General features: G+C 37.2%; 1 protein-coding gene across 3 annotated transcripts in view; it reads left to right on the top strand.

Moving 5' to 3' along the window:
- The first annotated feature begins 171 nt into the window (after nt 1-171).
- Nucleotides 172-21094, top strand: part of PCGF6 (polycomb group ring finger 6) — a 33154-nt gene continuing 12231 nt past the window's right edge. Inside the window, exons 1-9 of one of the 3 annotated variants that reach the window (XR_010068209.1) lie at nt 172-584; nt 1540-1639; nt 2770-2866; nt 3358-3413; nt 4856-4915; nt 6751-6859; nt 12680-12707; nt 13621-13765; nt 17146-17234. Coding sequence is in view for 1 of the 3 variants with exons in the window: in XM_063307108.1 (XP_063163178.1) it covers nt 294-584; nt 1540-1639; nt 2770-2866; nt 3358-3413; nt 4856-4915; nt 6751-6859; nt 12680-12707; nt 17146-17244; nt 20875-20961 (927 nt within the window). In the remaining 2 variants the exon portion in view is untranslated. Of the gene's footprint in view, nt 585-1539; nt 1640-2769; nt 2867-3357; nt 3414-4855; nt 4916-6750; nt 6860-12679; nt 12708-13620; nt 13766-17145; nt 17245-20874; nt 20962-21094 lie in introns of those variants that run through there. The other 2 variants (XM_063307108.1, XR_010068208.1) reach the window with 2 other exon arrangements.

Below are 21094 nucleotides of genomic sequence, written 5' to 3'. Positions count from 1 at the left end.
CGTGCAGATAAAAATAGTCACTTTCTCATCAGCAAGGAAGAAACAAAAATTAACTCAATTTCCCAGAACACAGCGCGAATATGTAAATTATGCAGGCGCTCTTGCGATGTGCGCGCGCGCTTAAGTTCGTAGCCCTTTTTACTCTGTTTGGAGGGATCGTAGGGGCTTTGGTAGAGCCGTCGCGCAGTCTAGGAGAGGGGAGGGATCAGAGCAATACTCCGTTTTTGCTGGAAATCTGTGTTTTCCTGCGGGCCAAGGCCGAGCTGCTGCTTGTTTGTTTGTTTTTTGGAGACATGGCGTTGACTCCGCTAAGCGAGGGTTCTGTGGCTGAGGGGGCTGGTGGACTGGCCGAGGAAGTGGAGGGTAAAACAGCAGCAGCACCCGCGCTGGAAACGCCTGGTTGCTCCGGGGCGGGTGCTCGTTACGAGCAGGGAAGCCGCTCTGAATCTAGCTGTGAAGGTAATGAAGAGATGGAGGATGAGGAAGAGATGATGGAGGAAGAGGCTGCAGAGGAAGGAGCCGCAGAGCTCTTCGGGGGATTTGGGACGGAGGAGGGCGAAATGGATTCCGACGACGGGGACGAGGTAACACGGGCCACTCTTACCTTGGCAGCGTGGTTAAGGGGACGCGAGGGTAGGCCGGTAGAGCACAGCTGTGGAGATCCTTAGGCAAATTACTCTCGCCCAACTCTGCTCATAAGGATGTTACGAGCTTACCATCCATTTTGAGTTCCTTGGGAAATATAGCTCACATTGCTTTCTGTGCGAATGCACTCCCTTTTTTGTATTTTGTCATGTGACATCTCTTGCATATCCCAGTCAGAACAGTTCTGCAGTCTCACTAGTTTTATTTTATATGATCTTTCAGTCGAATGATATTCACAATAAAATAAAACATAAGAAAAAATGTCATCATTACTAAAATTTGCCATGCTTCAGAAAGAGAAGGAGACATGTTGGAAGACAACCATCAGTCCTGTTGTGCAGAACCACTGGATACATATGTCAATATGTCCTGTGCAAAGGTACTGCTGCTTCTCTCACCAACAACAGTCTTTTCCATCACATTTTGTGTACAAGAGATGGGTTTGGAGCATGGTGCTTCTGAGGTGATGCCTAGTCTCGCACTGCTCAGTTGCTCACTCATTTAATGAGCAGATACCTGCTTGTTTCTCAGGAGTTCTCTTTAATGTAGCCCCCAAATTTGCTTTGGAGTCACACAATTCTCTGGAGGAAATTTTGTGGACTTGCAGAGATAAAACTGCTTTTAACAGCATAATACGACTATTATTTATTTGTCATATTTTTATTACTGCCCATATTTGTCATATTTCATTACTGCCCATCTCCCCCACTCAGGTGAGTGGGGGAGACAATAACATAACAATATTATGTTATTGTTTGCAAATGTTTATTGAAAAAAAGTTTGTCTTGAAATATCTGTAGTTTTAAATGTTAACTTTACATTTTTGGTGTTTGCGTATCAGCAAACTTTTTAAAACTACTCTTAACACAATGTGTTCTTTTTGTGAAATTTTAGCGCATGATTAATCTTTCTGAGCTGGTGCCGTATATCATGTGTTCCATCTGCAAGGGATACTTCATAGATGCCACAACCATCACAGAATGTCTTCATACATGTAAGTGTTGGAATTAATTACTTGATCAAAGGAAACATAAATTCACATATGTTGAAAAAAGTCAAAGCACTGTACACTTTAATAATATCAAAATTGCAATAAAACATTAGGGCCGTGAAGCACTCTGGAATTGAAGGCAAAAGAGTGCTTCAGAATATGTAGGGACTTGAACTTAACACCTTTCTGCAGCTTCTTAAAGCAGCCACATGCTTCCTGGAATTATACTGTGCAGCTGCCTCATATCACAGCCATGTGCTACACTAATTGAAGTGGATGTCTCTAAGAGAAATCCTGAAAAACTTCAACAATCCATGTGTTTTGAAAGGTGTTCCTGCATTGTTCTTTTTCTCTTTGGTCCTGTCTTTCCCCAAACATGTTTTAAAAATCTTTCAGAGCCTAGTCTGCCTATATCACATTCAGCCTCTTGCAAGGAGATCTGTCATCCCGTATAATTACATTAACTATCCTAAGTTCATTGTCTTAGCCCAGTTATGGCCAGAGTTGGTTGATGTCCTTATGGAAATCCAGATCTGGAGACCATTCTCAGTTACCAACTCCAAGAAATAAGTGGTTGGTGCTAGAGCCTGAAGCACTGTAGGTAGAAAGTACTACTCTGTTTACCAAGAAGAAAGAGAAGTTGCTTCATCTCAGAGCTTTCCTACTGCAAATTAGGTATATAAGAAACTGTGTTGTGATAGGACAAATTATTTTGTCATAGGCTGCTGTCTGAACTTTTTAAAAAAGTGGAAATAGTGTGGACTGAACCAGAAGCAGTCTGAACTGTAGTATATTCCTAAATTGCAGGTATAAATTCAGTAGCCATCATTCAGCAGCTCACCTCAAGTAAATCTAATTTATCTGGCTTCTTTAATCAGTAAAGTCCTGTAAGTTCACAGGAAAAGGGATATGGGAGCACAGTGATGGAGAAGTTAGTCAATTTGGGGTAATAAGACTGGATTAAAGGCAATGTATAAAAATTGGATGTAGAAATCTAAGTAGAACTGTTACTTTTTCATTTTTGTTTTGCAGTTACTTTACATCCTAACCAGAACTTATTACACATTTTGTATTGCCTTCAGTAATAATGGACTACTTTATAGCAATCATGTAATTACACTTTTTTTTTACAGTCTGTAAAAGCTGCATAGTAAGACATTTTTACTACAGTAACAGATGTCCAAAATGCAACATTGTAGTACATCAGACACAACCACTTTATAATATCAGGTAATTACCAATTATGGTATACTCTATATTTAGTTTGTTTATAAATGAACAATTTTAAGCTAATGATCTTATTTTAATTTTAGCCTGGATATTAACTACTGGAACTAAGGATTATTTCAAATAGCCTGATACCAGAGAATGTTTATGTCTTGCGGAATCTAGCAATGTGTTCAAAAACATTAATTTTCTTGTTAAAAGAATGAAACCAATACACAGACCACACTTTGCTGTCTTGTACTTGACACTTTCCCAGTCTGTTTCTAGGGCTTATTACATCAGAGTGTTAATGCAGTATTTAAAAATGCTAATGAAGTTGCTTTTGTAATTTTGACATGGAAATTTTGCAACTTTGATAGATATTTTTCTGCCAATCTTGGATAATAATAACTCTTAGAGTTTAGTAACTCTGTTTCAGTGCCTATCCTTAAATACATCACTGTAATAAAATATAGTTATATTTAAAAATTACTGTTTTTATTTTCTTTTTATAGGCTGGATCGACAATTACAAGACATAGTATATAAATTAGTTGTCAACTTGGAAGAAAGTAAGCCTTTACCTCTGAATTGGCTGCTATTGATAAAACTGAAAGATAAGCCTAATTAAATGTAACTAACGTTGTTGCAGCACATTTTATGTTGCCATATTAGCCCCTGTTTTTAGATTTTTAATTTTAGTACATTTGTTTTCTTGGACTGAGGGTTTGTTGAAGAACCACATGCTCAATGATAAAATTTTGAATATGGCACTTAGAGATTCTGAACTTTTATTTTGTAAGGTTTATAAACAAAAGTGTAAAATCTTGGAAAAATCCCAGAAGGAATGGTTCATATTCTTTAGAATATTCATCTTCACTGACCTATGCAACTCCTGTTCATCTTAAAAAAAATACATATAGGCATATTAATAGAATGATTTATAAACTCTTTTTTAGCATGGAATATTCACAAATCTTTTTAAGATTGGCTGTCAACAGTTCTGTGCTTTTTTTGTTACAATATTATTTTAGACCCATAATCCTTTTATTTAAATAATAAAATATATTTCTGTCAGTTATATGTGTACAGTCAGTAGAACTAAAGTAGTGAAATAAAAGATTGACAGATATTCTTCAGAGTCTTAAACACTAGGAGCAAGATCTGGGATTTGAAATTGAATCTGATTGAATGTCTCTGTAATATAGAATTCCTATTAGGTCTGTTGTGGCAATTCTTAAAGAATGAACCATCAGGATAACTCCTAGGCGATACTATTCTGCATTGAAATAACATTCTATTAATTGTAGCGTTTCTAGATTGTATTGATTGAATTTAAACAGATTGATACATATCACTATCAGTGGTGACAGTACCCAGTTAGATAACATTTTAGTTAAGTATTTTTGAAGAAACAAACAAAATAACTCAGTCTTTCACAATATATCGCTGTTAGTTTATTGGCCATGCTTTCTAAAGCATATAAGTTATTGCAACATAAAAAATATTGCAGTTCCTTTTATTAACTCCCATGTTTTTTTATTACAAAATATTGGAAAATTAAAATACTCCTTTCATCAGATGCGGAGTGTGGGAAATTGTTCTGAAAAATTAGCAACAAAGACTTTTGAAAAACCCTATGAATGACAGACTATTAAGATATGATAGCCATTACCTATACCAACAGTGTTTTCCTTATAGATGACCTTCACCTGTCTATTTACCAATCTAGAAATAATTATTTAAAACACTTGTCTTTTTCTTTAAAATCACATATGTGATTATATGTGCATATGAAGATACGTTCCCAAGTTTTTATTTTCTCTCTTGTTTTCTTAATTTTTTCTCAGATTTATTTTCTTCTTAACTCTGCAGCATTTTACCATTTGCTTTGTTTCTTTAATAAAATGGCAAAAAAATGAAGATGATTTTGCCCGTTTAATCAGTGCTTATTCCACATCAACTAGATCCATATTTTGAGCATAACCAACCCTTTTGTATTTCATACATTTAGGAGAAAAAAAGCGAATGCATGATTTCTATAGAGAGAGAGGTCTAGAAATACCCAAACTTGGTAAGTTTATATAACTGGGAGTATACTATTGCTTAAAATAAACTTAATTTATTTAAAAAATCTTACGTTAGAATAATTGTCATTATCCTTCATGCCAAGAGATATGTAGCTATGTAGCTAAGCTTCCTTTCTACAAACTAATACGTATTATTGGACACTATAGTTGCTCTGGTAAAAAAAAAAAAGAGATAATTGACTGAGAAAGCTAAGGTTTCAAAACAATTTACAAGCTGAAAAAAAATAACATTCTACTACCAAAAGTATAGTTAACCTTAAACAACATGATTAAGATTTTCTTACTAAAGTGCTATGAAAGTGTGACATATTTAATGAAAGTTATGGTTTTGTCCCAAACATTTTAAAGATATTTTAGTAAGTAGTTTTGTTCATGTGTGTCAAGCTGCACTAAGATTATTGGTTATGTGTCTTCAAAGTGTCGATTCTTGGTGACCAACTTGTGGTTGATGAGATCATTGCATTAGATTTGTAGAATTGTGTTCAGTTGCTTACCTGCCTGTGGCTCTCTCAGAAATTCAACACCATTTCTGACTCTTCCTGAATTTTTGAGATAACATCTAAAATTTACCTAAAGCTGTCAAACATAGCAATGGGGGAATATCTGTATACAGAGACCCACAAGTTTCAGCATGATATACTAGTAGCTGCTATTTTTCATTGCTTATAATCTTCCTCATGTATCTCATATTGTAATGAGCTTTGTATAAGACACACTCTGACACCAAAACCTAGCCAAATTTGACAATCTTCCAGTTTGGAAGATAGGGATTTCTCGTGTTACATTGTTTTAAGTTCCTTGATTACATTTGTCTCTGAAGTACAGATGAACAGATTTGTGGAGGCATATCTTTGTCTTTCTGGATTCAGCAGTATATTGTGGAATCTTCTCCTTTTTTTCCCTAGTCTTGGCCACTCTTCTTTGCTTTTCTGGTCTGAGACCTAACTAGTACAAACTGTTATGAGTATAAAAGTCTTGTATATTGTCAGTACTGAACACACAAAGGGAAGACAGATAAGGAAGAAAGTGACTCAGTAAGAGGTTTGACCACTGATAATAATACTTCCAAGAGAGAGAATACTATATAGCAGCGGTTCCCAACCTTTTGGGCACCAGGGACCGGTTTCATGGAAGACACTTTTTCCACAGGCAGGGGAGGGGGATGGTTTCGGGATGATTCAAGCGCTTCCTCTTTTTCCCGACCTTTTATGCTTTTTTCTTTGGGCTGTTTGGAGATAGCATCCAGTGGGCTTGCTTTCTGTGACAGGAGGCGGAGCTCAGGCGGTAATGCGAGAGAGGGGAGCGGCTGTAAGTACTGAGGCTGTAAATTCGCTCACTCGCCCACCACTCAGCTCCTGCTGTATAGCCCATTCCTAACAGGCCACGGACCAGTACCGGCCCGGGGGTTGGGGACCCCTGCTATATAGTATCCTATATAGTATAGAAGAAATAAAAGGAAGCTGAGAGATCATAGAGTTGGAAGGGGCCATTTAGGCTATCAAGTCCAAACCCCTGCTCAGTGCAAGCATCCAAATTAAAGCATTTCTGATAATGGTTATCCAACCTTCACTTGAACACATCCGGAGAAGGACTGCTTCTCTGAGTAATTGATTTCTGGGCTAGTAGTGCAAGGAGAGTTCAAATCATGATCAGTGAGATGGGTTGCTCAGAGAAAGGAGAGAAAGGATACTATGGAGAAAAAAAGAAGAAAGGGTTGAAATAAGAGCAATCCATAAGTATGCAGGGAAAGAATTATGTATGAATTTACTTTATTCTCTGTTCTTTCATTCCTAGCCTTATTAATCTTTTTATATTTTAGCTGTACCCCAGCCGATTGCAGTAGGCAGGGGGAGACCCCGCAAGATGTTAGGATCCGTATTCCGTATTCCTCCAGAACTTGACATGTCACTTCTTCTGGAATTTATTGGGTAAGTGAAAAATTGAATTTCTGGAAATCATTGTTCTATAAATGAACATATTAGGTACAGGTAGTCCTTGCTTAACAACCATTCGAAATTACAGTGGCGCTGGAAAAAATGGACTTACCACCAGTGCCCAAAGATACGGCCATTGCAGCACCCCATGGCCACATAATGAAAATTCAGGCACTTGGCAGCCGGCCCACACTTACGATCGCAGAGGCGCTGCAACTCCCCCCACCCGCCTATCTCCCCCCCTCCATCTATGTCTTTTTGGCCCCCTGCTGCCCTGCACTCCGCCGCCCCAGCTGACCTTGCTGTCTTCTTGCTCCCGCTCCTGACAAGGCATACCCAGCCTGGCTGCTGGGCCAGCTTTGGCTGCAGAATAAGAAAAGTGCTAAAGGCAGCTCCTCAATGGTAGCATGCCAAAACACCCCTTTTCACTGCGCTCCTGGGCAGGGCTGAGCCAACTTTGCATTCCAAAAAGTGTTGGGGGGAGCCTCAGAGCAGTCCCTTTGCAGAGCTGCTGGGCGGGGCTGAGCTAACGTAGCTCAGCCCCACCCAGCAGCTCTGCAAAGGGACTGCTCTGAGGCTTGCTTTCTTTTTGGAACACAAAGCTGGCTTGGCTCAGCCCTGCCCAGGAGCTCTTTACAAAAGAGCTGCTTTGAGCTTTTTTTTTTTCCGCAGCTGAAGCCCAGCCCAGCAGCAGGACTGGGCACGTCCTCAGCAGTGGGAGCAAGAAGCCAGCAAAGGTCAGCTGGTGCGGCAGAGTGCAGGGGGCATGGGTCTTGGAGTGCAGTGTGGTGAGGGCGACTGCGGCTGGGACTGAACTGGGACAGCTGCAGCTTCCTGGGGCGTGGCAAGCAGCCTCAGAGCCGCACAGTTCTGGGGCTGCTTGCCGTCTTGCAAGGCAGAGTGCAGGGTGGCCAAAAGGGCAGAGATGGGAGCAGAGATGGGTGGGGGGAGTTGGAAGCAGTCGCTTACCTTACTGACGCTCAGAGGTGGGAGAAACCAAGCCCAGAATGGCTTGGATTGGGGTGGGTGCTTGGCTAACAATGTAAAAATTTGCTTAACAACGGCAAGGGGAATTGCAAGGATTGCTGTCGCTAAGCAATGTAGTCATGTGACATTTCGCTTTACAATCACATCACTTAGCAATGAAAATTTCAGTCCCAATTACTGTCATGATGTATTTCAGATCATTCCATATGTTCTTTATAACAGTCACATTAAGGAATTTAGGCTGAGAGAGAGTGTCTTGGTTTGCAAATTGCATTAAACCATGGCTTGTTGAGTAAGCCACAGACTAAACTTTTGATCCTTCAGACATTGCTGAACTATAACGTTGAGCATTTCTGCACTTTGTGCTGGCTAGACTTCAGCAATATCTGGAGACTGTAAGTTCCCCAGTTCTTCTCCATGCCATAAACCAAGGAAATCAAAATGGGTTCATATGATGGATGAAACTGGTCATTGATTTGGCAAAAGGATTCTTGTTTGAGAGATTATAGTTCAAATCCACCTCTCTGTCCAATACATCAATTGCCCCAAACTGCCATTCTTTAGATGTGAAGGACTACAACTCCCAAGATTTCCAGCCAGCATTACCTCTACTATGTAAGCTGGACATTCTAGAATTTTAGTCTTATTGTATCTGGTGGGTGCCAGATTGATGATGGCTGCTTCATATCAGCTTGCTTGTAGTTTCATTGAGCTCTGTTTTTTCTAATAGTTGTGTTGAGTACAGGGTTTACAAATACTTACATAGCTTGAATTAGTAAGTATCGAATTAGTACAGTAGGCAGTATTCTAAAAACAGCTGCAGTCAGAAGACTAAGATTTCATAATTAACATCTTTGCATATTGCAAGAAGAGAAATAATGGTGAAACATCATAGAACTTAAATAATGAAAGTGATGTGCAGATATGTTCATGACTTGGCTTTATTAAACAAAGTATTTTGTTACTAATGGCAAAATAGACCCAGGTTGGGTGCCATAGATTAGAGACTAATGCAACTAAGCCTGGATGTGCCCTGCTTCATGCATTTATTTGCCATGTTTTTTCTCTTCTGCCATGGTAGCAAAAAGGAGATTGAAATATCTGCTTTCAGGTTTGAATTATCTTGTGTTTTTTCAGTACATCCAATAACAGTAAACAATCCAAAAGGGTTAGTTTAAACAAACAGATAAAATAGCATCTGCCACAACAACCTTTCTCAACCTTTTGACCCTGGAGGAACCTTTGAAATAGTTTTCAGGCCTTGGGGAACCCCTGCACATTCAGGCTCAAATAGAGGTCACAAGCTACAAAATTATTATATTTGTTTCATGTGCAGGCTTGCATGTATACATTAACAGTGTTCTTAAAAATAAAGAATGAAGCTTACCTCTTTAATGTGAAGTTGCCCAAATTTGAAATAATTTTTTAAATAAATCATGATCTCTCTGGGAACCCCTAGTGACCTCTTGCTGAACTCTGGGGTTCCATGGAACCCTGTTTGAGAAACCCTGTACCACAGTCTTGTTCCAGTAATTAAAACTAATTGTTGGTTATACCCATGCAGGGAGGTCAATATATGATTGTCTCAAAATTAGAAGCATGATATGAGAAGAACAGTTGGGATCACTCAAACTGACACTTGAGTAAGCTCATTCCCAAAGTAACTAAAACTGAATTGAGCTTGGCAGCAGATTTCATAACATAACTAGTTGATAAGCAGCCTTTGTGACTTTAGGGTACTTACGCCTTGTCCATCAGGGTATTAGTGTAATGCAAACTACAAATGAACCATATATGAAGTGGTTCAGAATCTCAATAATTTGAAGGAAAGAAATTAAAAAATATCTCTTTGATGTATCCACTAGGTGGCAATAATAACTAAGAAATGTTCACGTATTGCAGTATTTCATGACGTATATACTTGAATGTATCATAATTGGTAACATTCAAATGCTGTTTTACTAAAATACTGTATTTTTAAAATAATTGTACAGTAATTATTTACCCTTTGTGATAATATATGTTTAATTGTGCTAGAAATGTATTTGTTTTTTTTTATTTTGGTCACTTAACTAAAATAAACATTCACCCATTTATAAATTAATATATCACTTCTAGTGAATTTGTTACAGAGTATTCCATAGTTCTCCATTGGATTTTATTCATTTATTCCGTTCATTTGGCCACTCATTCACCAGGCGACTCTGAGAAGTTAACAAGGGTTAAAACAAGGATACTGTAGAAAGGAATCTGCCTAGGAATTAGGTGGGAATTTGCTTGAGCATTCCAAATCGAAAGGAAAGGCAGATAAATTGAAAAATACGTGAATGAACAAATTAATTAACTACTTAACTAATTAATTAAAGATGGCAGTGGTAATTATGTCTGTAACACTGCCAGAAAAAAAATCATGATTGCAGTGATCAGGAGTCAAATTCAACTCAAACGTTTCTTTGCTTTTTTACTATAACATAAGAAACTTTGTTTTCTTCTTACAAGGGCTTTGAGAGGACATAGGGAAATGACAAGTGAATGCTTTCTTCTTTTTTATTAACATAGCAATCAAAAGCAAGTTCCTGATTTCATTTCCAAGCAGTAATTCGTTACAGCAGTTTTTTGTTCTCCCCCTCCCTGCAATTTATAAGATGTAATAAAGCAATAAATAGAACTTGGATTAAACATGTCTTGTTAGGCATTTTAAAATGAACGAATTCTCTAATAGATAGGTATGTATGGGCTAAAAACAGGTATTGCTACAGTATTCCCAAATTCCCTTCCTACTCAGATATAAGTAAGATTAATTAAACTGGCTGGCAGGCTGCATCTTCCTCTCTCTTCTGACTTCTCAAAACCCATCTGTTTGGAGTAGATTAATCCCATGGCAGTCCTCTTCAGTAGGTCTTCAGACTTCCCACTTACCACCACTTCAAGACTCTTGTCCCAGGCTCTCCTGGAACTAGCAACGAGCCTTTAACAGACAATGCTGTCTGGAATCCATTTTGATCTGCCAGCTTTTACACCTCTACCTCTCCTTCTTAACAGAAGTCTCTCCAGCTTTTTCTTCCTCCATGACTGCATTGCAACATCCCCCTTTTCCTATGGAAAGTCTGCTATCTCTTCTACTCTCAAAATTGCTATCAGCTCAGAAGAACAACACTTCTGGCTGGCTGTATACGTGACAGGATAGCAGAGAGCCATGCACATGCTTTCTAACAAATGAATTATTTTTGTTTATTCACGTTTTAAAAATGAAGATAATTTATCTTCAATAAGAAAAATAGGAACCAAAAGTTGTTATCAATTGTATGATTCTAACCCCTTTTAGACATGAGCAGTCTGTTTTCTGAAATGCACATTGGCAGTTGATTGTATTCATCATTGTTCTGCTCAGTTTATAATATTGCATGCTACAGAAACAGGATATATAGCTATAGAATTAAAATCTTTGAACTATATGCCTAGTTCTTTTAAAGTAAAACTGATAATTTTTTGCAATGTGTAGGGTTGCGGTCTAACGCTAATATGGTCAATTTATTGCATTGTAATTAGGTTGTGTGCTTGCATGACAATATATAACCACTTTTATATGTAACTATGAGTCCCTTATTATATTTGAAATAAATTTGAACATGTATAGCTTAGCTTAGTAAGTAATGGATGAAATTATGTTATTCCACAACTCTTCCCTTCCTTGCTTTTCAGCATGCTGTATTTAATCTAGAAAATTTGCAGTTATCCATTGTTTCTGTGCCAGGCAGCTTTGTTTAAAAGGATTCAGAACTGGTCAGAACCTTAAGATAGATTGTGATACTGTAGATGTAAAAGATCCTGGCTTCTTCTGAACCTGGTAACCATGGTTGCCTGGTTTCTAAGTAATAAGAAACCATATTCAGTTAAATACTTCCTGCCTGGATTAATCATTCCAGCAAGAAAGAAGGGAGGGACTGTGCACAAATAGAGAATGCCAAAAAAAAAAGTTCATGCCCATGTATTTATTCAGCAAGACAATTTTCTTTTCATGAAATAAAATTAGGGAAAAAATAATGGTCTCTTATGCACATTCCAGAGACCTCTTTGAATGTATATCTTAATTGAGAAATATGAACAGTTCTGTTTTTATGAACAGAATATGGACACATTCTCTATGAGGACATGGTGAATGCATAGTGGGCAGTTGTTCAACTAGCATTACCCTGGGAAGTGCATAATCGCTTGGATTTTTTATTCTTTATTTTTTATTTCTATTTATAGTATTTTTACTGTATTTTGTTTTTTGTACTATTGTGATGGTTTTAATTGCTTGTTGTAAACCGCCCAGAGGCCTCTGACAGGAGGAGATGGGTGGGGATAAATTAGATAAATAAATAATGCTGAAAATTATATACAAAAGCTTTGTAATTATTTAGCTGTAAGAACAGCAATGTGTAACTTTCTGGCTGCTGGGGCCACACTTAATAAAAAAGGATCTCCAGAGGTTACAAAATGTGAGACTGGTAATGTTATGATGTGACCAGAGTGAATAGGGATAACATTTGGGGAGGAGGGATTAAGACACAAAATGGATACCTTACATCTTGCAGAAATGTAAAACCCTTAGCTCCTCCTTTAGGAAATATAAGCTTGATTACAGAGGTGTGGAAGTTTTCTACAGCTAAAATGTCATCCTTTGTTTTTGTCCCCTCAAAAACAGAAAATGAAAGGTTTTATCTGGGAATCACAAAATAAGTGCTGGAGGGAGCATGGGTTTTGCTGTACACCTGTGAGTTGAGCATGCCAATGTACATACATCCTAGACACACTGATTATGTTCATTTCTCTTTCTTTCAGAGCAAATGATCTCTCTGGGAATTTTAAGGTATAGAGGTTACCAGACCTATTTCCTCTATTAAAATTAAATGTGACATTATGTTTGCAAACCTGTTATTTGTAGAACAAAATGGAAATTTACAAATGAAGTAAAATAACATTTTAGTTTGAGAGACCAGGCAAAAAAAGCACTAGGAATTTTTAGTGTTGTGCAATTTCATCATTGTTCCTCTTAAGAGATCAGCCTGATTTGTAAATATGAGGATCATATGAGAGGTGAGAAATGTATTGCTCTAAGGGGAAAAAAACAAAAATCTGTATCTAAAAGAATGTTTTGTTCTAAAATATATTAACACTTGCTGAATTTTGCCACCACACTTTCTTAAGTAAGAAGTCATTGTGGTATCTGTTTTAGTTAAGCACTTGTTATGTCTTCTTAAATTCAGTTTAAATTAGTTTGTTTTTACTACCACCAACAAAAAGTAAGCTTGAATGGTTTTTCTTTGCTTGAGAGTTGGGATATAATAAACAGATGAAGCCATCACTGATAAACAATTTTCCCCTCCCAGAGGGAATATATTTGAGTTCTTGACTTGGTTTGTTTCATTATATTTCATGGAAACAAGCCTTCTCTTTTTAGAACACTGATGCAAAGAAAATGTTAATTCTGCCTTCTCCCTAGTTCCCATTATTACTTCCCCTTACAACAGTCTAACAGCCTCCTTCACTCTTTGTTTCCTTCAGAAACACCACAAAATTTCCTCCTTACTATATTGTACATTTCTTGCCAATTTCATTCTGAGCTTTAGCCTTCATGGCTCCAGGACCATCTGTTATTGTTCTTCTTTAGTTGTTAGCCCCTGTCCCTTTCCCAAGATCTCCTTTTGGCTTCTCAGCTTTTCAGTCAGCTTGCTTGTTTCATTCAGACTCTTAAAACTTGTTCAGTTTTTCCTTCTCATTAGGATTGTTTGTGCCAGTGCTTTCAGGATCTTGATTTTCAGGATTTCCCATCCTTCTTGGGTTTCTTTATCCTCTAGGATTTTGAGCCATGGTATGCTACCCATCTTTCACATGAATTCATTAAAACCTGCCTTCCCAAAGTGCAAGGTACGTGACTGACTTCTCTTAGTTCTGCATCCCATAGTTATCTTAAACTCCAGCATGATATGATTGCTTTCTCCCAATGTACTTAACCCTTTCAGTCCAATTCCACTCTGTTGGTCAGAATAGGTCCAAAAGAGCATGTTTCTTCATTGTTCTGACATAAGAAATTGTCAACTAGAGAGCTTGTACATTGTATATTTATTGGATCGCTTGTCCTGGCTGAGTTTTTCATCAGATATCAAGATAGTTGAAATGTCCCAATACCTCCACAGCTTGCATTCTTGAGAATTTAGTGAGTGATTTAGACTTCCGGTGGGGACCTGGCGGACTGAACAGCTGTGCCCATGAGCTCAGCGGGCAGAACTGACAACATGGCAATCTTTTCAGGCTCAGACAGGTTTTTCCTGAAGCCCAGGAGTGTTTTTCCAGAAAAAGGAAAACACCTGGAATCACCCCATCTGTCCTCTGGACGGCTGCTTGCAGCCAGATCGCAAACAGTGTTTGCGCTCAACTGGTAAGAGCTATCCAGGAGGCTGGGACGTCACCATTTCCAAGCCGCGCTGTAGCCACAAAAGGCCACCCCATTTCTAAATCACCCAATTTATATTTCTTTTAAGTACACGTACCCTAAGAGAGGCTTTCTACAGCAAAGAGAAGTGGGTTCTCTTTGTGCTTATCATACTTTTTGGGAACAATTTTTGAAAAATAATTCTTTTTAAGTTTTGTACTTTGTTTTCCATCCAAATATTAAGGAGGATTGAGACTAAATAATTGTCTCCCTGTTACTATTTTTGTACTAAATTTGAAGATATTAGCATTTTCCTACATGCTGAATTGGCTGTTTTGAACTTTCAGTTTTCTGCTTCTATTTTCCCTGGGGAACTGTCTGCATATCTCACTTTCGCTTATATAAACACATTCCAGAATTCTTTCATATCTTCAACTTTTGCTGGTTAAGCTCTTCATGGGCGCCATAATCTACTCTGTAAGACATGGAGGATTTTAAACAGACTTTCACTGACTTCCAACAAGATTTTAAACAGATTCTTTCTGATTCCTACCAAGTTTTTATGCAAGGCATTCAGGACATTGTGAAAAATATGAGGTCTAAAATGTATCATCTGGTTGGGGATGTCGTGGATGAAACAGGAATTTAACAGCAACAGAAATGTCTCTTCTAAGAGTGAGATTGGGACTTGTTGAAATGCTGGATGAAGATCAGATAGTCGAGTTAAAGAAATTTAAGGGAGAGATGGAGTTGCAAGCCATAAGTGAAATTGATCTTTTGATGGAAAAGAAGAGGTTATTATGTATTGGAGGTCTCCTGAAGAGAAGTTGGAGTTTTTGAGGGGTGGAAACTGAGCAGTTGGGCTATTTGATTTTTTTTTTTTAAGAAAAAACTGCATTGTGGGGATATGTAAATGCTCTGGTTTGTTTTGAAGTGTGATACAGGTTTAAGAATATCTGGATTGCTTTTAGGGTTTGGCTGATTTCATTTATCTTTAACGATTTGGGTTAAGGTTATTAAGGTAAAATAAAAAAACATGTCTATTTGGATGGTTTTGGGTTTAATATGGTTAAGATTATTAAAATTGTTGTATTAAGTACAATGGCAGACAATTTATGTTTTTTAGTTTGATCTTTATTATAGTAGATAGGAATGTATAGAATAGTAGGAAGGAAACATTTAAATGTTATCTTTGGGGGGGAAGTTGATTAGAAGGTTTATATATTTTTTTCTTTTAATATAAAGGGAGGGAGCAACTGTATTTAGTGATTTTTATAATGTGCCAATGGAATGATTTATAGAAATAATGTGATTTTGGTTTAATATAGAGTAAGGGATTGATTATGGAGAATTGTTGTATATCCTTGCTGTTAAAAGTCGGAAGTCACCTCTTTTTGTAACTTTGAAAAACTATTTCTTGAGTTTCTACACTTCGGTAGTTGTTTTAATTCCTTGTAGATTTTTGTTTTTCTGTAGCTTTTATCTTTGCTTGAAACGTAATAAAATTCTTATTTAAAAAAAAGAGAAAATTTAGTGAGTTAGAAAGACATTATCCACATCTTCTACCTGGGAGGAGGGATGAAGTAAATACAGTGGTATAGCTTTTGTGTTTTTATTAATTTTAAATCTTATTCACATGCTTTCAATAGGATTTCCAAATTTGAAATAACTTTATTGTGGTCATAAACCAGCACAATAGACTTCCATATTCAGGATCATTGATTTCTTCATAGATATACAAGCTATTTCAACTTCCCTTTGTGTAGGGACTATTTCTTTTGAAAGCTAATATCCTTTGAGTTCTATGTTCCATAATGATTCTCATCCCACCAACTTCCTGTGATATACTTTACTTTCCAGAAGACTTTCTAGTTCTTTCTGCTAGTTGTCCATACTCTCTATTGGTGTACATAGAAACACTGAAAGATATCAGTTTCCTCCCTCCTGCCATGTATTGATGATTTCCAGACAACTTTACCTGCCTTGTACCTCCACTATGATATCCTTAATGCCTAACACTTTTCTAGCTGAATCTCTACCCATCTCCCTCCCCTTTTGGTTTAGTTTAAAGCCTTTCTGGCATGGTTAGCAAATGCATTCTTTCCTGCTTTCTCATTTTGTCTGATGCAACATGTGTCTGCCTGAAAGCCTCTTGTACTAGTGGTATAAGCCATGATCCATGAATCCAAATCTTTGTTCCAGGTTACTGCTTTCCTTTATAGTAGGGTAGATGAAAACACCACTTGTGCCCAGTTCCTTCAACTTTTCATTTACAGATTTATATTCACTTGTAAATCATCTTCCTTTTCTGGTTGTGTCATTGTCCCCGTGAGGATAAGAAGTTAAGTGAAATCAGTTGATTTCATGAGCACTGGTCATCTTTCCATTGCATCTTTTTCACAGGGCTAGGCAGTATGCTTCTCATAGTAGTTTGTCTGGTGCACACTACTATTTCTGTCCTTTGCAATAGTATGTCTTCTACCACCATCATTTTTCCCCTAGTGGAGAGCTTTGATTATTTGTTGATCCTGTGAAGCTGAGACTCCTTTCCTTTATTGTGGAGAGGTTGGGACAATAGAAATATCTCAGGAGACTGGAGCTCACCTTCCATGTCTGGAGCCTCAAATCACTTTCAGCTGCTTGCCAAGAGGACAGCACCTGAACCTAGCACCTGAACTATGTATTACAATGCAGTCCATTTACCTTAGCAGCAAATGATCATCTTCTCAAAGTCAAAAGGATAAAAAGTGAAAAATTATTGATTTCATCTTCTGTGGCTATTTTAGGGTTTTCATGTAAATGTGAGATTGACTATGTGCAAAAGACCTGTATATTACAACCTAACAATAAGTTACCCTGTTCTTTGTTCTTGCAGCCACTGGAAAAGAAGTTTGTACGTGTTTCAGGAGAGGCAACAATTGGACATGTGGAAAAATTCCTCAGAAGAAAGATGGATCTTGATCCTGGCTGTCAGGTACACTGCAATAATTCATATAATATTACCTTTCTTTGCTTTCCCACAACATGTCAATAAGCCAACTTCCTAACAGCAACCAGATGAATGAGGTTCCCACAGATTTTCATGTAATGCTTTTCTCTGAAAGTATTATGTAAGTAGGAAAGACCAAAATACCAGAGGTAAAAATTTCTTGCAATAAAAAGAAGTACTGAAAGTCTTAATGCCAATTAAATGGGGAACCCAGTTTTGAACATTATTCGTGTCCTTTTTACTTTTGCCTTTGGAGGCTATAGCCACTGTCTTAATCTTTTTGCAGCAATTAGTAGTGAAGATGTAAAAGTTAATCTCAAAGTTGCAGAGCTGGGCATTTAATATTCCAAGCACTTTAACACAGTAAGATTGTAATAACTTTCAATCATTTATTTAAAACAACTGAAACATTTAATACCTTGAAGCCTGTAATAACGACAGCGGAATTATTTGAGAACATTTCTGGGCAAATATCTATCTTTGAAATATATTAAAGCTGCCAATAATTATACTTGTATTGTTTATATATTTGGCTCTAGTATAAGCATGCTGAGCTTTCAGCTTTGTCAGTTTAGCTAAAGCAAATATTGGAAGATCCTTCATATGTATTGTTGGTATAATAGCAAAAAAAATTGTTGAGATTTGTTTACATCTTCCATTTTACCTAATCTGTCTTTTAATGATTGCAGATGGATATGAAACCAACCAAGTGTAATCTTTTCTGAAATGCAAACAAAATGTGTTTGTTTCATATATATCTCATCAGTTCAGTATGGTTCCTGGAAAACCATTATAGAAAAGATTGATTTCATTTAAAATTTATCTTTATTGCCGTCATTAACTAGCACAATTGATTTGATAGAATTTAACAGCCAAAATGGGGAAGTGAGTTGGGAAAGACAGGCCCAAACAGTGATTCCAGGAAGGGAAAGCAGCATTTCCAATTCCTAATCGATCATAATGCCTTAGAGAGTGTTCTGTTTCCCATAGAACTACAGTGAAAGAGCAGCCTCCACTCCCACTTAAGGATAGGGTTCTGGCTGCTGTTAGAAGTGTTGGTTACTCACTGCTCCCTTGTTCACCTATGTCCATGGAGCAAAAACTAAGTTTTGAGGGGTGGGGAATTGGATAGAAACAGATTGGCCTTTTCAAACCTACTGAAAATATTTCTGATAATTTAGTATCATAAAGAGAGAAATTTAAGAAATGTATGCAGATATAAATGTAACATAATTTCAGTTTATTATGTTGATCTTCTTATAAAGATAGCGGTGAAATTTTGTTTTGCCTTTAATACCTTGTTTGGTTCCCTTTTATGCTTTTCTAGATCCATAATATTTGAAGTCACCTACAGCTAGAGTAAGCTGTCACTTTGGTTTCCACTAATATTTTTAGTTGTCACTGTAGAATTAATGTTCTTTTGATTATTAAAAAAAAACATTTTTACAGAATATTTTAGCTATCTTTTACTGAGCCTCTTTCTTTCAGCTGGGAGGGTTACTGTTATGGGCTTTGTTACAAAGTTACCATTTGCGGGGGCATGTGTATTATTTTGCTATGTCCCAGTATAGAATAATATCAGAGACAAGTGAAAGCCTGACCTAACCAGTTTCGTTTCAAGAAATTGTTCTTCTCTGACATCTCTAGTGTCCTATCAAGTCCTGTCAAGAAGTCCTCTTCTCCCCACTATAATAAGAAAAAAAAAGCATTTGATCTCAATTTGAGGAGCAGAGATAGATTTCAGTTTTGGGCTTTCCTTAGGGTTGATTTAATTTAGCTATGTCAAACAATGGTTGAAAATAATATTATGAATTTACTGATACTTCAGTCACCCACAGGTAGGGAAGAACTCCTTTGAGATGGATGAAAGAATATTGTCGAAGTGATGCTTTCCTTTAGTTCTGGTTTCCCATTATAGTTTCAGTATTTCTGTTTTATTTTTATTGAATGCTTTGAAAAAAATAATCTGATTGTTAGAAAAATCACATACGTTTCAGAATAGATTAGCTTCCCCCAGCCTCAGCATTCTCCAGATTTTGAGGTCATCTTCCAAAATTTTCAGCAATAGCAGTGTTTTTTGGGGAATTCTGGGACCTAAAGTCTATACATCTGGAGGGCACCCAGATTGGGGAAGGCTGGTATACAGTAAAACAATATCTGTTGTAATCAGCCTCCTGTTCTTTAGAATTATCCAGAAGGTAATTTAGAGTCTATTTCGCCATTTTGAAAGTGTGTTTTAAGGATCTTTTTGTCAAGGGTTTAGTGGTGAAAACATCAGCAAAATAAATCAGTTTATGTGAAAACAGTTTGCCTATTGCTATTCTGCAGTTCTGAAACAGAAATATATAGTGTCTGTAGTGTGGAGGAATATAACATATAAAGGAATATAAAGTATAAAATGTTAGAGAAATATGAAGGGTGTATTAGGACTAATACTTGTAATACCATTACTTTTAATCTCCCTGTGTGAGTTGGGAATGTGTTGTAGAACTTGCACCACAAATTTTCTGTAGCCCACAATAGTTTCAGAGGCAATTGGAAATTCATCTGCAGTTCAGATCTGACACTGTTTAATTCCACTCGTCTCATCTCATTTCGTGTCAGAAGTGCGGGAAACAGAAAGGGGGAAAGTATTAATTAAAAGTTAAAAAGTTATATAAATTTTATGTTTTTATTAAATGTTTTTAACTCTAGCCCAATGCCTGGCCACATTGATGGCAGAGGTGTTTCCGATCAGTAAGTCACTCTGTGTGCATGTCGGTCCCAAAGGGCACGGTGAAAGATGGGTAGCTGTTTGAATATGGACGCATTCGCAAGGAGAAACCCCCATTTTTGCATATAATCTTTAGTTCTGGCCAAACCAGTGCTCAATCTGTTTAAAGATCTCCAAACCATCCACTCTTCCTCTGAACCTCCAGGAAACTCCTCAAGTGGTTCTTTCCAATTAGAGTCCACTAATCTATTAAATAAGTTGCAGGTATCATAGGGAGAGTTTTGCTGTAGCAAAGGGTGTGATCATAAATGGATAATCATGCCTTTGTTTCAGTTGCATCATTGGACACCACACTTGGTGTTTTGGATGACTTAAGCAATGCCATGCAATAGTTACATGTAAATAAATAGTACCTCTGGGTCTTGTTAGTGCCAGATAAGGCCCAGATGAAGAGTGGAAAGAAATAGTATTCCACGGAGAACTGGGTTGCAGAGCTCATCTATTATTAAATTAAAATTATTTTGGCACTGAGGCAGCTGCTCACCTTCACAAATTTAGCACTATCCAATCTGTAAGAGTAGGAGCCCTAAAATGGAGTTTTTAAGATATTTCTCTGCCCGTACACTGGCAAATATATAAAACAAGGGAAAATTTTTAACAGAGGTCAAAACAGCGAGTATAGACAGTATTTGTCTTTGTTGTTAGTAACTCAGATAAAAGATGTAAAAGTAAAACTAACCATGTAACAGGTGTTGTGTAGCTTCCCTGGAAGTTATAAAGCCGCTTGTTACATAACAGTTACAATAGGCTATCAATCTTATTAATTGGGCATACATTTCTATTTTGAACACTCCTTTTGCCAAGTACTAAATTATTTGATAGTTTCTTTCTGTTCATTTTAGGTTGACATAATATGTGGTGATCACCTGCTAGAACACTATCAGACTCTAAGGGAAATCCAACATGCTCTAGGGAAGAGTGCAGTGCAGGTAAAGTAGTGAGGCCTTAATTTAAAAAAAATGTTTTGTTTAAAAGGAATCCTAATTTTGGAGGGTGTTTTGTTACCTTCTCTAGGTATTTATTGTTTGTTTATTTAATTTACTGGCTGCCCAACTCCAGTGG

Source organism: Candoia aspera, chromosome 6 (assembly GCF_035149785.1).
Source record: "Candoia aspera isolate rCanAsp1 chromosome 6, rCanAsp1.hap2, whole genome shotgun sequence".
NCBI lineage: Eukaryota > Metazoa > Chordata > Lepidosauria > Squamata > Boidae > Candoia > Candoia aspera.
This window is presented reverse-complemented; position numbering and strand designations above follow the sequence as displayed.